A 16,515-nucleotide genomic window follows, 5' to 3' on the forward strand; every position below is an offset into this window, starting at 1 on the left:
GGCGGGACTGCGGGGTCCCAGCCCAGAGGCACCCCGCCGCGCCGACTGTCGGCTGTGTCCGCCCAGGGTCCACGAGGGCCCGCCCTCGGCCCGCCCAGGGTCCCGCCGGTGACGAGGGGACGGGCCAGCCGCTGACACCGTGGCTGAGCCGACTTGAGTGATCGAAGGAGCACGTGCTCGGCCCAGGTGCGTCTGCCGCCGGGACGGTCGGCTCCACGTGGGGATTGTGTGGTCGTTTATCTTGCCAGGTGTGTCGTACCCAGGTCAGTGCGACGGGTTGGCTTCGTTCGGTTCGGCTCGGGTCAGGTCAAATGGATGGTTCGTTTGTCCCTTTCGCGCCCAAGGGACAACCTCGACCGGTCTACGACGTCGTCTGTGACTGATCACAGAACCTTTCCTAAGAATTTGACGCTCACCACGCTCGCCCAGCCATCTCCACGGTCTCTCAACCGTTTTACCAGTCTCCACAACCGCCTCTAACCACCCACTCCAACGGGCGGCGCGTCCCACCTCCTGCTGACTCTGTGTTTTGAATCCCGCCGACCCCACCCGCCCTTCCCAGCCTCACAGCCTCCCTCTGTCGATGGTCGGCTGTCAGTCGCTGGCTCAGCCGCGCTGGACAGCGCATTCTCTCCTGTTTACTGGATTCCGGCGCGGCCTTTGAGTCGGTGCGCGACGGAAGTTCAGCTATTTTATTTTGATGCGGAGCCGTCGGCGGTCCGGGTTGATGCGGGCGCTGCTGCCGGAGGGTGGATAGCGGGACGGTGGAACTGGACGCAGCTGGAGACTGGCTTGCGGGGATGATGATGGCTGCTGCTGGATACTGTTTGTGCCACAGGGGCTACTAGATTATTTTTGCCAAATTAATGCTGCGTTTTCAATGTTTTTGGGTTTTCTGAGATGGTTTGCATAGTTGCACATATAGCTCAAAGCTGTACGCATTAATTTGTTGCTCTGATGATCTGACTTTTCTTTATATGTCCAGCTTTGGTTCAAGTTTTGACCCTAATACAGGCGAACTGTTGTCTTAGCGTTGGACCAAACTGGGATAGTTTTACCGTCTCTGGCGCGGTGGCGGCGGCGCTTGTGGCGATGTTTGGCAATTTTCGTCTCCGCCGTCTCGAGATCACGCTCTCGGAGCGCACACGTTCACTTTCTCGGCCGAGTCGCCGTCTCGCACGCCCGCGCCGACGCCGCGTAGTAGTTTTCACTACGCGGGCACTGGCGGCCGGCGGCGTCGAAACGCCGAAAAAAGTGAGAGAGAAAGTGGCGGCGGCTTGACTTCGACGGGGGAAGGCCGCGCTCGGGGCGGCCTGCGCCGGCGGCGGCGGTTTCACTTTTACATAGGCCGCTTCCTGTCGACTGGCGGGTCGTCCGGTGCGTTTAGCGCCATGGTTAGCGCTGACTTGTGTGCAGTGAATGTGGTGGAGCGTGAAGAGCTCCTGCTGCGTTGGCGGAGTGATTTGATGACCGCTTGATTATGGCATTCGGCAGAAATTGGCTACGCAATCGTCCACTGCCCCGTCCATTGTACTTTTGATTTGTTTTGTGCCTTTTCTTATACTACCCCCGAAGGTTTTTATTGCACAGTACCACAAATCACACCGACATTAGGCACTGCATACTGGGTACTGACATATTACGGCAGCGGCGACCGTGGCATTCGACCCTACCTTCCGGCCCGTCGTCCGGCCCCAACACCCTACCGTCCGACCCGGTCGCCGCAGTGGGCCCGCTCGGACGTCCGAGGTCACATTTATGAGTCGAGGTTAGCCGGTGACCTGCCGGACGACCCTCCGCGCGCCGCGTGACGGCATTACACGCCGCCGGCATGCACAGAACGAGCGGCACAGTGGCACGACGCGCAAATCGCCGCTCGTTGAGCGCGAGTGACGGCTCATTCAGCGGCGAGCGCGGCAGACTTTGTGCTCGGCGACATGGCCTCCGCGGAGAGAAGATGACGAACACGGACACGAAGATGACTCTCACAGAGATGAGCATGACTAACCCACAGCCGGCGATGGTGAGCCCAATTACCATGTCACTGTGCCGCGGCCGTTTCAGGGCCGTCGGCGCGCCGGTCCGGGCGAGATCACCTCGCCCCCGGCAGTGGGCGCGGAGTCGGACAATTCCAGCAGTGCTGACCTCCAGTCTCGGCTGAGATTGCCGCTGTGATGTCGGCGTGGCGCGCTCCCCGCCCGATCGGCCGGACGAAGCGGCTCTAATGGACATCCGTCCGTAGCGCCGGTGTGAGTCGGCGGTGTATCGATGTCGGTCGGATGTTCTCCATCATCCGTGTGGAACGGTCTCCCGGTGGCCACACAGCAGCTCTGTCGTTCTGGTCACGGCCCCCGGGCGTTTCGGTCATGAACTTCCGCCGCACCTCGCGAAACCCATCCCAGCGCGTGGGCCCAGCGCCGCCGCGTCCAGCGACGCACCCAGACGGTCCCACTCTCGACTATAGATGAGTCTAAAAATTATTAAAATTCATCGCCGCGCCGCGCGGGCGGCCACCAGCGCCGGCCGGCGGGCCCGCAGCGGCAGCGGCGCGGTCCGCTCGCTAGACGGCGGCCTGACCCGGGCGAGTCTATGCGCCGCCGGTGGGGCCGCGAGGTGGCGCTGTGGCGCAGCGCGCAGCGCGCCGGCCTCGGTTCGACAGTAGCGCGGCCGACCGACTCGGTGAGGGAGGGGTGTTTCCGGGCGCGAAGTGTGCGTGAGGGGACGGGACGAACCCAGACCAAACGAGCGCTCTTGCGAGGCGAGCGGTGGAAAGTTTGTGTTCTGTGACGCGTACGAAGGAGTCTTGAGATAACGGGATCGGAATAGTAATCCAGGTGCTGCTGCGGAGATTCGAGCACCTGCTGCGCGGATATGGATTGCCTCTGGCCAGGTATGTTAATGACCAGTCTTTTGCGATTGATATTTTTTGCGATAAACTACAAGTTATGCATGTGCTATCGGATTGATAGGTTTGGCCGTTGGCGTATATTGTAATTGTCTGGTGCTCCCAAATATTTGTCACCTGTCCCTGTTTTGCTTATCCAGCAGTCCCAGGGGCGTAGGATCCTATACAGTTGGGGGGGCTTCAGCCCCCCCAACCTGCTGGTCAGCCCCCCCAACTTGCCAGGCAGCCCCCCCAACATTATAAAATATGGACAAATTAAAGAAAGCTCAACTTGGCAAAGTTACAATTTTGGGTAGTAGTAAAGCAGGCGTCACACTTCTTTTTGCAACCAAGGAGATGCGCTGTAGGTTAGGCTGTAGGGTGCAGGTTTTAGGTTTTAGGTGGTCGATTTTAGGTTGTAGGTTGCATGTTTTTGGTTGTAGGTTGTAGGTGAGTTTAGGTCAGGTTTGGTTAGGTTTGGTTTGGTTTGGTCTGATTAGAAAGCATCTCTGGAGTCTCGGTAAAGCGCCTCTCTGCTTTACGACTAACTACCCAATTTTGGCCTTAAAACTAACTGGGGGCTTTGAAAATGTGCACTACGATGGAGGGAGTAAATTTAATTTATAAAATGACTTTCGAGTCATTAGAAAGAACATACTAGCAAAACAAAACCAGGAGGGTACACATAAAAATCAACTGTGGTTTTAGCAAGCCTGAAATAATCAATTGGTCAGCATGTTACACCAGTATACAGCAGGCGTCACCAAGCAACTTCGGTTGCCGTTGCGGTATTTTACAAGAACGGTTATCTCACCTCCCGAACGTTGTCACACTGTTTTTGTAACAAGACTATAAATAGTAAAATAGAGGTGAAATCAAGGACGGTGAAATATCGTCAGCTGATTATGTTTATGATTATGTCAAATCTTTAAAATGATTAACGTCATAATGAATAAAAATAAACTGGCATTATCTTAAAAGGATTTGGTGAAAGAAAATTTGCACATTCACTAACTTTTAAATGTTTTTTCATCTTTTTTTCTAAGATATCTCTTATGTCTCGCCTTCAGAAGAAGGCCAAATCCTTTTTACGGAATTTGACGCCATCGCAGGCATAATCAGCTGACGATACAGCACAAAACCTTTGGATGTTACTATGCGTGCCTTCGGCATCCGGATAATCAGGGAAAATTATCCGGCATCAGCGATAATTATCGGGGATTACGTTCGGTATCGCGATAATGAGACATGTTGAAGATAGGCACCCACCAATAATTTTCCGGCCGATAATATCCAAACGATATTTTCCGGATACCAAACGCACGCTAAAGCGGCGCATAAAGCAGAAAAACACAACAAAACAAAGGCGCGACACTTAACAGCTTCGTTTCGTTTGTTTAGGGGTGGGTGCAAGGCCATGTGGGTGCAACTCGGACGGCAGGACGAACGATGAGGACAATTGTTCAGGGACGTACCCAAGATGGACGGGGTGCCCCCCCCCCCCTCGGGGTTTTCAGGAGGCCCCGTGGGCCGAAGGCCACGGGGCCAAAATCACGTCGGAGGCGAAAGAAATTCAAGGGAATCCCAAAAATCACGTCAGGATATTCAGGGCCTCTGACCAGCCTGACAGCTAGGGTCCTTCTTACTTCCTGGAGCCTCCTGTGAATAACTGCTAGTGTCTGTGTCTGATCGCTATTCGCTAGGGCCCCTCTGACTCCTCAGTAGAGAGGAGGCCCTCTGTAAGAGGAGAGGAGGCCCCTCTGTAGAGAGGAGGCCCCTCTGTAGAGAGGAGGCCCTCTGTAGAAAGGAGGCCCTCTGTAGAGAAGAGACCATCTGTAGAAAGAAGGCCCTGTGTAGAGAGGAGGCCCTCTGTAGAAAGGAGACCGCCTGAAAGCAGAAGGCCCTCTGAAGAGAGGAGGCCCGCTGTAGAGAGGAGGCCCTCTGAAGAGAGGATGCCGTCTGTAGAGAGGACCCCCTCAGTAGAGAGGAGGCCGGAGGCCCTTTGCAGAGATGAGGTCCTCTGTAGAGAGGAGGTCCTCTGAAGAAAGGGTGCCCTCTGAAAGAGATAGACCCTCAGTAGAAAGGAAGTCCTCTGTAGAGAGGAGGCCTTCTGTAGTTGATAGGCCCTGTGAAAAGAGGAGGCCCACAGTAGAGAGGTGGTCCTCTCTAGAGAGTAGGCCCCTCTGTGTTTTGATTTTTTTTTTTTGCAAATTTGTGTACGTACAGGTCAATACGAGATCGTGACTGTAATTACACCAACCAAGTACCAACCGTGTCAAATTGAATCGGAATTCATATGTGTACTATGGAGTGTGAAGGAACTCCGGCTTGTACTACCATACGAAAAGAGTTGTAAAATTTGTGATTTGGAGCAGTGTTTTGACAAATGCTTTTGCAAATTTTCTCGGCGCTCCGCGCCTCCGATTCATACACCAATCAATCAGAAAGGTCGTGACTGTAATAACACCAACCGTGTCAAATTGAATCAAAATTCCCTAAGTGTATAGTCGACTACAGAATGATGTTCCACTCCTCAGAAGCGCTATCAGTTGACTGGAGCGCTAGTTGTGCCGTTTATCACGCAATTAAGCGCCTGTCGACTGTGAGCATTAGGACAAAGTTATAACTTGTGAACTCAGCCCGTGTGATGCGGCACAGCCTACCACTCCAGGCAAATATTTGCCTGTGAAAAGTGGAACATCATTCTTAAAAAAAACGTTTTTTTTTTTTGCAAATTTTCGCAGCGCTTCGCGCCGCCGGTTCGTTAACAGGTCAATAAGAGAGATCGCTACTGTATGCTACTAATGCATTAGGCTAAAAGTGCGGTAACAATATCAACTTCTATGTTTTTAAGTCGGTCGATACGCCCCCCCCCCCCCCTCCCCCCCAGTAAGAAATCCGTGGCGACGCACTTGCATAGGTGGATTTAACTAAAACTACTGAGCCGAGTGACTTATAACGATAAAGCTTCATCATATAGAAACGACGAAGACGAAATGCCTTTTGATCTCGACATACTCGCTCCCCTCCCCCGGTCGTCAGAATTCATCCATCAGACCCGTCATGTCGGCCGACCTGTAACCCCCCCCCCCCCCCCACAAAAACGTTCGCCTAGATCCTCCCTTGCCCTCTGTAGAGAGGAGGCGCCCTGTAGAGAGGAAGCCCCCCCGGATCCTCCGCCCCCCCCCCCCTTGGCCAAATCCTAGGTACGTGCCTGCAATTGTGTCGTGCATTTTGGGAGTATTCGTGTGGCTACACGACCTACAACTTTAAAAACAAAATTATGCTTCCAATGATATGCAGAATGCGGGGGTTTTGCGAAATACTACAACAGAAATTGTTCTGTGACTGTCCTGTTTTACCGATCACGATCCGCCTACTTTGTCGAATGTCGATACCGCTATCGTGGCCCTAGAAGTAGTCGAGGAGGTCCCTGAAACAGCCAAAAGGGAGCCATTAAACAGTCTACAATCTTTACACAAAAACTTGACCCTTCCGAAATGAAGTGGGTGATTGGTGAAAAATGAGTACCTAGATTTTAGGAAATTGCAGGGGTACCTCCAAGGAACCCCTAAAACAGTTTGCCAAACTAGGGGATAGGAATCTAAATACTGAATCAATCAAGAAATTGAATCTCTCATCAGCCTTAAGTATAAGAAGAGCATACATATACCGTTTTAGTGGCATCACTTTGCATTTGAAAAGAGCGGGAACATACACTGCATAAATGTGGTTGCAAAACGTTGAGCCGGAATATAAATACCTACGCCTTATTTTATAAGCCTGAACTTGGATCTAGGGGGAGAGAATAAGTCACATCACTCAAGTCATAGACCCGCTTTTCACCACCATGGTCCACGCTCCCTCCCCCCGTTCAACACCTTTTCCACTGCTGGGCCCAGTTTCACCAAGTGCGGTAAACTCAATTTGGGGTAAAATACCAAACTACCCCACTCCATAACTACAAAAATACTACCCCGAAATTAAGTTTAACTAGCTTGGTGAGGTTGGGCACTTGGCCCAATCTCACCAAGCTAGTTAAACTTAATTTCGGGGTAGTATTTTTGTAGTTATGGAGTGGGGTAGTTTGGTATTTTACCCCAAATTGAGTTTACCCCACTTGGTGAAACTGGGCCCTGGTTTTTTTTCTTCCCCCCCCCCCGCTCAGCACCTTTCGTCTCCGCCCCACCGGCGCGGCGTCCGGGGTTCAGCCCCCCCAACCTATTTTGCGATCCTACACCCCTGAGCAGTCCACATGTGACACTGTGTCAATGGCTACCGCTTGTCAACAATCTGCACTGGCCTCGCAGAACCTCTGTGCCGCCGCCGTCCGTTAGCTCTCCAGTGAAGGGTGACCCGTTAGCCGGTGCCGCGGAGCTTGTTAACGCAGTGCGCCCCGCCCGCTGTTGTACCGTCATGCATAGCTGAACTGTGGCCGACCGATAGCACCGCCGCTAGGGGAACGGCCACAGCCATGGCCACAGCCAGCGACAGCCACGGCCACAGCCACGGCCACTGCTGTCGTCTGATCCGTCCGAACGTTGCCGGCTACGAAATAAGATGGTCACGTCTAGATTATTGTCTACGTAGTTTGTTGGCAATTGTCTCGTAGCATTGTGCAGTTTGTGTACAGATTTTGTCAGGAGCAATGCATTGACCACTATCGTCTCGCCAGGCCCACAATTTTCCATTATCAAGCTGTCAGGCTTCATTACTCCTTCATGGAGGTTTCAGTGAGTCAGTGCGGTTCTGTTAATGTCTTCCGCCGCCGCCGGCGTAACTGGCGGCGAGATGACCAAGGCGATGACTGGGAAGCCTCTGCTCTGACGGGCTGGTTGCATTGACCACTGTCTAAACTGCCGGGGATGGAGCTGAGGACGCACCGTGCGGGGAGGGACTCCGTCCGTCCGGCCCGACCGGAGCTGGCGGCTCAGGTGTCGGACCTCGTTAGGCGCGTCGCGTCGCATCCGTCGCCGTCGCCGCCCGAGCGTGTGCGTCGAGCAAACAGTCCTACACACACTTCCTCTTCCTCAGCGGCGGACGGCGGCGGCCGGCCCGACCCCACGCGCAGGCCGCCGCGGGCCTCACAGCCAGCCAAGGCCTCAGACACCTGGCTGGCCCGGTGCGCCGCCAGAAATCAAGGCTGCGGGCCTGGCGGCCCCCTCCCCGGCCAGTACACCTGGCCACAGCGTCAGTGTATTGTGTGACGAGCCGTGGTGACGAATAGAGAGAGACCGGATGGCGGCGGTGGCGGCGGCTTCATCCGGCCACCCAAACACTGACTGACAGTGGGACGGGAACGACTATTTGCAGCGCAGTCAGTGCGAACATGGGTTACATAATTTGCACATTGGGATGAGAGTAGGGCGAATCGTATGGAGAACACGACACACCCTACCGGCAGCAGTCAACTCTGATGGTTGTCACACATCAGTACTCTACGATTGTGATGTAACATCCGTAAGGTGGCAGCCATTTGTTTGGACTGCGCCTGTTCCAATTTTCCCTCGCCTCTGCAACGACATTCATGCCCACCACATGCATGTCGTTTACGCATCGTTTGAGTGCCTTGCGCTCCCGTTCCCCCTCTCTCGTCCGTCGAAAGTCCGCCGACCACCGCGACAAGCAGAGAGGCTCCGTTTGGTTGCGACTGGGTCTGAATCGTGAGGCTGCGGTACCTCGCCACGGACCGATATACCCGGCTCCTCGGTCGAATTCGTGTGTGGCGGCTCGGTGATAGCGCATCTGGCGGTTTTCACGGATGCGATGCTCCGCCGATGGCCGCGGCTCGAACACGGTTCGGTTGTGAGAAACGAACAAACCCCGGCGTTATTTGCATGCGATCTGAACAGTTTTCGGCGGAAATATGGCCAATTTGCCGGCCAGGTGGATGGTTTGGTTGATTTTGCGGCGCGAGTGAGCGCAGCTGTGGAAGGTCACGAGGCAGCGGTTGAGGCGAACAGTGAGAGGCTCCGACCGCCGCAGATAGACTGATGTCTGGCCGCGCGGAGGAGACGGCTTTGGTTGGTAGGCGGTCCTGCGGCTCGGCTATCTTGTCTCCTGAGAAGCCGCCGCGCTGAGCCGCGATTGAAACTGGTCTCTCCGCCGAGCCGCTGCCGCCATGATACCCTCATTAGAGAGACGCGACACGACGGCTTTACACGGCTCGGCTCGGCGATTTGCGAGGCCTGCTGATATGTAAGGCCTTGTGCTAAGGCCGCGGAGGTTCAATACTAGCCGGTGTCGAGCTCGTTATGCAAGTCTTACCGTTCTCACCATTCTCACATTTGCCGCCGCTTCGCCGCCGGCTGGGCGGCACAGGCGGTCGGTTGCCCAATGAGTGGGTGTCGTGTCACCCCGTGGAACGACACGCTCTATCGGGGAAGTTCTCAGGCGCCGGCGGACTCAGGTGCGATGGTGTCACCGGCGCAACTGTGCGTGTCGTCACTGACCTAGAGGCGAAGCCGGCGCGGCGTGGGTGTCCTCCAAACGGCGCCCGCTACCAACGGGCCTTATCTGAGCAGCTCTCACGGTCGGAGCATCGGCACACGAGGCACGCGCCCGCAGTTGAGACACCGGAGCAGCGCCGCGGCGCTGGCAACTGCTAATTAGCAAACAGCGCTCCGACGCCGCTCACCGGCCATTATCGTCACGTGACCGGCGCACGGCGCACACCACTGCCTGACGCCCAGTCACGTGATGATCGCCGCCTGTCGATCAGAACACTCGCAGCTGGGCTGGAGCGGCGAGCGAGCAGTCGGTGTTGCAAGGCGCCGCCGCCTGCAACACTGGAATACAATTAGCCGGTGAATGAATTCGGGTCGGCGATGTGTCGATAACGCTGGCGGTATTCTGTCGACAAAAAGCGGCACCGGTGTCCGCTGACGGCTGGCTTCTGTGACCGGCGTGTGGTCCGGACTGGTCAGTGGCCGGCGGCTCCAATGGACCGGCAGTTCGACTGGCTGGCTCCGCCCGGGGGTCGGAATTGGAAGGGTACTGGATTGCTGTTGGTGTAGGTAGATGGTATGATATGGAAGGGACTCGTGGGACGTTTATAGTGGTGTTGGATCGATTCGTCACCAAAATCCTGGGTCTGCCAAGAATTGGGTAGCAAAGTTTGACCGACCTGACCTGTCATGATTTTCTTCTTGGTATTATGTAGAGCTTATACTGTTGACCGGAGACTCCATCCATGTATCATCTGGCGCTGTGTCGGACACGCCATCGTTCCTTTCCGCCCGGTGTCTCGGTCTCGGTCCGACCTGGCCACCTCTGCGGTGGCTCCGGCCGGGTGACCTGGCAGCAGAGGCAGCGCGGTGGCGGCCGGAGCGCCGCTTATCGCGCTTCTGCTGACCTGGATTCCCGGATCATTAGCCGGACCGGGCGGCGGCGGCGACGGAGCGACCGGCGGCGCGCCGACCGACCCGACGTCACTGATCTGTTCCGATCACTGACTGACGAGCGGCGCTGGCTGATCGGTGACGGAAGATTGGTGACGGCTGGCGCGATGGAGGACGCTGGGGTGTCTGTTTGACCCTTTTTCGAAGAATGTATGCAGTTATCAGTGTTGTGAGTGCATTGTTTCGAGATTGATGAAGTGAAATCGGTGGCAACTTGTAACTTGTTTGCAGTTATCTCTTGAACAGTTTGTCTCAATTTCAATCATCCTGTCCGACTGTCAACGAGCTTGCAGCGGACCGCCTCAGTTGCATGATCCGTTCCGATCGATCGTCGGCCGAATCAGCTGTGATTGATGGTCGTCTCCGCTCCGAGTCGGCGCTCGGTTGGCTGACCACGGCCCGATAACGACTGTCTCGACGGGCCGTCAATGGAGACAGATGCCACCCATGGCACATGCAACGCGGGCGGTCTCCGATAGGCTAAACCGGCAGTCGACTCCCGATTGTCATCTAGTAAATAGCCTTAACTAGCCGCTGTTTTATCTGAGAGAATAATCCCTCGTTAGTAAAAGGTTCAGTCTTTCTTATGGCTTGCGGAGTATTCACGGAACAGTGTTCCGCTTCTTTCTTGAACTCCACCTTTGACAATCGCGTGTGTTGAACCATTCTGCCGGTCGGTCGGTGGCCGGTGGCGGTGGCCTGGGGTGGTGGTCAATGACTCGACAGTGGGCCACCACCGCCACCGGTGCCGCCCGCCGCTTCGGCCACCAGCGCCGCGGCTGCTCACTACTGCCGCTACCTACCTACATCGATACCTGTTCACTTGCTGGTCTTTGACTACCGCTTTCCCTCTATCTTTTTCGCTCCTTTACATCTCGTTCTGTCTTATCCTGCTCGCCTCAGACAAGACCTACTCCTGAGGCCAGGGCAGTTCGGAGTCGCACTAGCACATTATAACGGTCACAGCACGTCCCCTAATAACACAGGGCCGTACATTTGACACGGACAAACAGACTGCGCTTTGCAGTCCGACCCAGCGAGCGAGAGTGATTGGACGCATTCCGACAGGGCAATAGAGGAAAGGAAGGACCGACAAACGGACGGGTGAAACGATAAACGAACTGATGGACAGATGGAAGAATGAGCGAATGGCCTAACGGACGGACGGACGGACGGAGCCGGGGAACGAGTGCCGCCTGGCTGGCGGGCGTGGCTGTTTCACCGGCCGCGTGATGCCCTGGTTGCCACCGGCCGTCGGTCGACCGTCAGCAGGGTCGCGCCAGGGCCGCTCGCCGGTCCTGCAAGGCTGCAGTGCGGCGCGGCGACCCTGGCTGCTGCAGTGAGGCCGCCAGGCGCCCGGCGGCCGCTCCATGGAGCCCCAGCGCTGTCCAACGCGCCGTGTGAGCCGCTTTTCCGCATACCGGGAGGACCCGTTTGGGGACGCCGCGCCGGTGACCGGTCGCGCTGCCGAGGCTCAGCTGCACGCAAGCTGGTCACTGAGCTGTGCATGACAGAACGGCTGAGCCTGTCCGATGGTGGCTGACAGACGCTGACAGTCAGACTGACAGACTGACAGTCGACACAGTCGACAGTCGGCAGTGACAGTGGAAGATGGTTGGATGATTGACGAACGCTCCGACCCCCGGGTCGCTCATCTCGCTGTGGCCGCCGCGTCGCCCGGTCGAGCGTGTGACACTGGTCCGCCTCCGCGGCGGCGGCGCGTCGCCGGGCACCGGGTCACGAGAACAGTTAGGCGCGGCCGGCGCTGGCAGGGCGCCACTGAACACCAGACGGCCGCGGCGGCTGCGGCCGCTCGGCTGCGGTGGTGGTCGAGACTCCGTAGCGCCATGAGAGTCAGGGCCGCTTGGCTGGCCGCGGCGATGGAAACGATGGCAGCAGTATTGATAGCTACGGTCTGCTGGTCCGTCGGTTGTGAGCCCGGCGAGCCGTGCCTAGCGATGAGATGAGATGCTTCCCGTCGGCGACTGCAACGCTGAGTGATCGCAAACACCGCGCGGAGACGCCGCGGTGCGGGAGACTGCAGCAGCGCACAGCAGGCTAACACCGGTGTTATTGTCCAGTCGCCAGACGCAGTCTCCCAGAACACGGGAATGCAATCGGGCGGCCGAGTCGCGGCCGGCGCGTATTCTGAGAACGTACCGGACCTGCCTCCTGTAAACAGGCAGGCATTTGATGCCTGGCTCACTGTAACATTCTGTGAACTCAGCGAAACCTATGACGTCATCTATCAGGCGCTGTTTAGTATGTATTACTTGTTGACTTCTTTGAACGGTTGAAAGTTTGCATTGTGCTGACGGTGTTGGTTCTGTGTGATTTCAGGTGCAGCGACTGGCCCAGTATGAGCGCTACTTCCAGGACCTGCTGTCGGAGACGCCGCCCGATCACCCGGACGTGGACGACCTCACGCGGGTCAGAGGGAAGGTTAAACAGGTGAGTGTGACCGACCCGGTCGCCAGCGGCCGGCATCCGGCCAGAACCGGCACGGCCGCTCAGTGCCGAGCTCGCAGCCCGTCCATTGGCATTCATGACATTGCAGCGCGTGTGTCGTTCTACGAGCGATGCAGGCGGGACCGGATTGCAGTCGGCTCTACAGGTCAGCTGACCATACCGAGACACTAATCGATGCCGCGGCGGAAACGGCGCCGACGCGCCGCGAATGTATTATTGCGCAGCTCGAGGTCGGTGAAGGTGACGGCACCGAGTGTATGCCGCTGCAGGCTAGGCTGCAGTCAGGGAAGGCGTGACAGGATGGGCTGTTTATGGTCCTGGCCGGCGGGAATGCTGTGCCGTTCGCTGGAGGTCGTTTGTCCGCTGGCAACTGTCGACAGCTGTCGGTATTAGCGACAATTGCTGCCAGGTGGTGGCTGCCACATAGGCAAACAGCGCGTAACACGATCCGCCACCGGCGGATCAAATTAGTCGGCGATTCACGGCCGGTTAGCGTGTTTGAATCGCGCAGTGATTTCGACATTCCATCGCCGATGGATTATAGACTGACTGGTTGGATTGGCGGCGATGACCGTGGAGTCGTTGGACCTCGGGTACAGGCTTAAATTCAGCGGTCTCTGTGCCCCTGCCTGTGTGGGATCCGATGGGCAGTGATCCCAGGATCACTCTGCAGGCATTCTCCAGATTCCAGATTGCCACATTGGATGACAATTATCTGACCCCAGTGTCATCTGTTTGAGGCAGTCGCTGGTCCCCAGTTTAGCCCGATGGATGGCGGTCATCTGTCCCCAGTTCCATCCGTTGGAGGTAGTCCCATGTGAGGCCCAGTAGAGGAGGCTCCAGCGGAGACTGACCACCAACCGGAGGTGGATGGGAGGCGCCGCGCCGCCGGCCACCGACCGACCTCAATCGCAATCGTGTCTGACAGCCTGCCCCGCCCGGCCGGCCGCCTGAGAGAGGCGGGCCGGCGCCGCGTGGAGTCTCGCCGCCTCAGTCAGTGTTCCAGTCAGGAGTCCAACTCAGGCGCAGCTCCGCACTGGAATGGCTGTATTTGGACGGAACCAGTTCGGGAACAATCTAGCAGACTGGCTGGACATTTCCATGGCACTGCGTCGCCTGTCCCGCACGCCGACAGTTGCATGCCAGCATGACCTGCGCGGTGCATTGCGTCATTGTACGGCCGACTGCGGCGGCGGCGACGGGCCGAGTCGGCCCCGGCTGTCTGTCTGTCTGTCGGCGGCGAGCGGCCCGGTCCGGCCCTGCCCCGACCCGCCCGGCGCGGCGCAGGTCAGGGCCGTGCCGGTCGCCGCCCGGCGTCCTCGGTAGGCCAATGCCCGGCTGGCGTTACTGAGCACCGTCTGGCGAGTTATCGACTCCAGCGCTGGCGGTGATCGGGACAGACCGACAGCCGGTGCCAATCAGCTGCCTCAACAGCGTGACCGATGGCGGCTGGTGCGGCGCTGTGGCGTGGCGACGAAAGGCTTTCTGGGAATGTCTTGGGTAACAGGAGCAACTGTTTACGGCCGAAATTACAGCAATTTTAAACAGAATTGAAATGTGTTAAGCATTGCCCGTGAACTAATGAAACTAGATACGGTCTTCGCTGTGCAGCCACCCTGCAGCAATGTTCCGCCCTGCTGTCTGACTTCCCGCCGCCCATCGCCCCCCGCCCTCCGCCGCCCACCGTCGCTGCGTGACCCGGGTCCCGGGTCGGCCCGTTTCCGGCGCCTCTGTGAGAGCGCCGTCCTTCAGCAGGTGTGCAGCGGCCGGGCCAGGGCCGCCTGTCAGTGCAGCGTCTGCCGGCCAGGGGCGACTGTCAGGGGCGCCAGCCTGGCCCGCCGTCTCACAGACGTCACGCGCGCACGCAACGCCTTTTTTCCGACTAGCGGGGCTTTGGCGAATAGATGAATCAATGGCGGTTGTTTGCGTCAGACGGAATGGAAATCAGTGGCGTGCCTGAGCGCGGAATGAAAGCGGCTCGCGAACCGACCTTCTCGACTGACGAGACGGCATCGTAATGTATTCAGAGCTTACAATGTGGGGAGAGCTCTTTCCTGGACCGGAAATGCACGTCGGTGCCTATAGGCTTAGAATCGGCAGGTGTTTAATGAGGTGCTAATTCACTCAGCTTGTTGCATCCAAGTCTTACACGACCTCAGTCAGTTCAGATCCGTACAGTGATTGTCCCAGATGACCCGTGAACGTTAAATGCTACAAACCTGTTGAACGACTTTGTCCGGCTTGTCGTCTTGTTCAGTCAATTTGCAAAGCCTGTGTTATTGCCGTGTTAGGAAGTTACTCAGTTCCATAGCTGCTGGCTCATTCATTCTTCAGTGGCAAACATTTTTAGCGAAAGGGTCATAAAATGCGCGGCGACCGCAGCGAGTCTTCTGTGGCACCTGACTTGTTTACCTTGAAGACCTCCGTCGAGCCGAGCCCAGTCGAGCCGGGTCGGCCGAACCGCCTCGGCGTTCAGCGAAGCCGTCGGCCGCCGTAAGGCTCAAATTTCCACCAGTGAGGCCGCGCGCTGCGCCGTACGGCCGGTGAGTCAGTGTCGGGCGGCGGACTTATACGGCGCTGGGCTGAGGAGATGACGTAGGGCGCCGCGCTGGGGCGGCCGGCGCAGGAGGTGATGGCGGATGGCATCGGCACAGTCACCGCCGGCCCACAGACGAAGCGGTGTCGCACTGCATGGCGGCTGCACCGTGTCGCGCGTGCGTTTACAGTGGTGTCACACGAAACAAACGCAGCTCTGGACCAGCTGTGACACGCGCGTGATCGGTGTGTGACCCTGCGTGACCTGTGCGTGACCTATACGTGACCTAAGCGTGACCTTCGGCGAGTGATCGTGAGCCAGTGAGCTAGCCGCGCGCTGCAGTGAGCGAATGGAGTGAGGTTATCGCTGGTAATGCCGCCGAGCACCCTGTGATGGCCATCTTCTACTTGCAGTTGGTCGCGTCGCCCGGAGGGGACCTCTCAGAGCTAGACCGCATCCAAGATCTGTTCCCCAGCGACAGCCTGGGACTGCACGGCAAGGATCCGTCCTACCCGGTGAGTACCGCTATCGACGTTTTTGACGATACCCGTCGTGTATTCGTGCCATCCTGCCTGTTCTCGCCAGTGTGAGTTATGCATATGGTGTGATGTGGTTTGTTCTGATGTAGATTCGTGGGCGCGGTGGCGGTGCGGGAGGCTATGCCGTCACGGTTCCTTTGCCGCGACGCGCCCGTTGCGGGACAGGGATTGTGTGGGACACGTGCGTTTGATTCGGTCAGTGTGTGCGCGCCACAGTAGCCGCTGCCAGGGTAATGTGACCGCCGGTTCTCAGCGACTGACCGTTGTGAAACGGACGGGCGTGGCCGCCGCGCCGGCCGCCGTGTGGTGCTGTGGTCAGCGGGACCGCACCGCCGCCGCGCGGTCCGCCGGACTGCCGCCGGGCGGTAGCGGCCCCGCCCTGTCCCATGTCCCTGGGTTCGGTTACTTTTTACGGCGACTACCACACCCTCCACGCGTGGCTAAGCCTGTCCTTCAGCAAATTAGATAGAAGCGTAATGAACACAGCTTACTCAGATCTGAACACAAACAACCATATTTATGTATACCTACAGGCTCACCTCAATTCGTCCTTGTGTGTCCGTGAAACATACCATAACGCTGCCACAATGAATCAGCCTTACAATTGCAGCTGTTCCCCGCCCCCTCTCCCAACACCCAGCCCTTCCCTCGCTCGCCCCGCCTTGCCGCAGCCACTCTATGTCAACA

The 16,515-nt window shown here is 57.4% G+C and overlaps 1 protein-coding gene across 1 annotated transcript in view; it reads left to right on the plus strand.

Moving 5' to 3' along the window:
• The window catches only part of LOC122387385, a 155,609-nt gene that overhangs the window by 116,158 nt on the left and 22,936 nt on the right, over window positions 1-16,515 (plus strand). The window contains exons 6-7 of the mRNA XM_043377535.1: window positions 12,625-12,735; window positions 15,703-15,804. Coding sequence (XP_043233470.1) covers window positions 12,625-12,735; window positions 15,703-15,804 — 213 coding nt within the window. The remainder of the gene's footprint in view (window positions 1-12,624; window positions 12,736-15,702; window positions 15,805-16,515) is intronic.

The sequence above is a fragment of the Amphibalanus amphitrite genome, unplaced genomic scaffold (assembly GCF_019059575.1).
Source record: "Amphibalanus amphitrite isolate SeventyFive unplaced genomic scaffold, NRLGWU_Aamphi_draft 000285F_arrow, whole genome shotgun sequence".
NCBI classification, from domain to species: domain Eukaryota; kingdom Metazoa; phylum Arthropoda; class Thecostraca; order Balanomorpha; family Balanidae; genus Amphibalanus; species Amphibalanus amphitrite.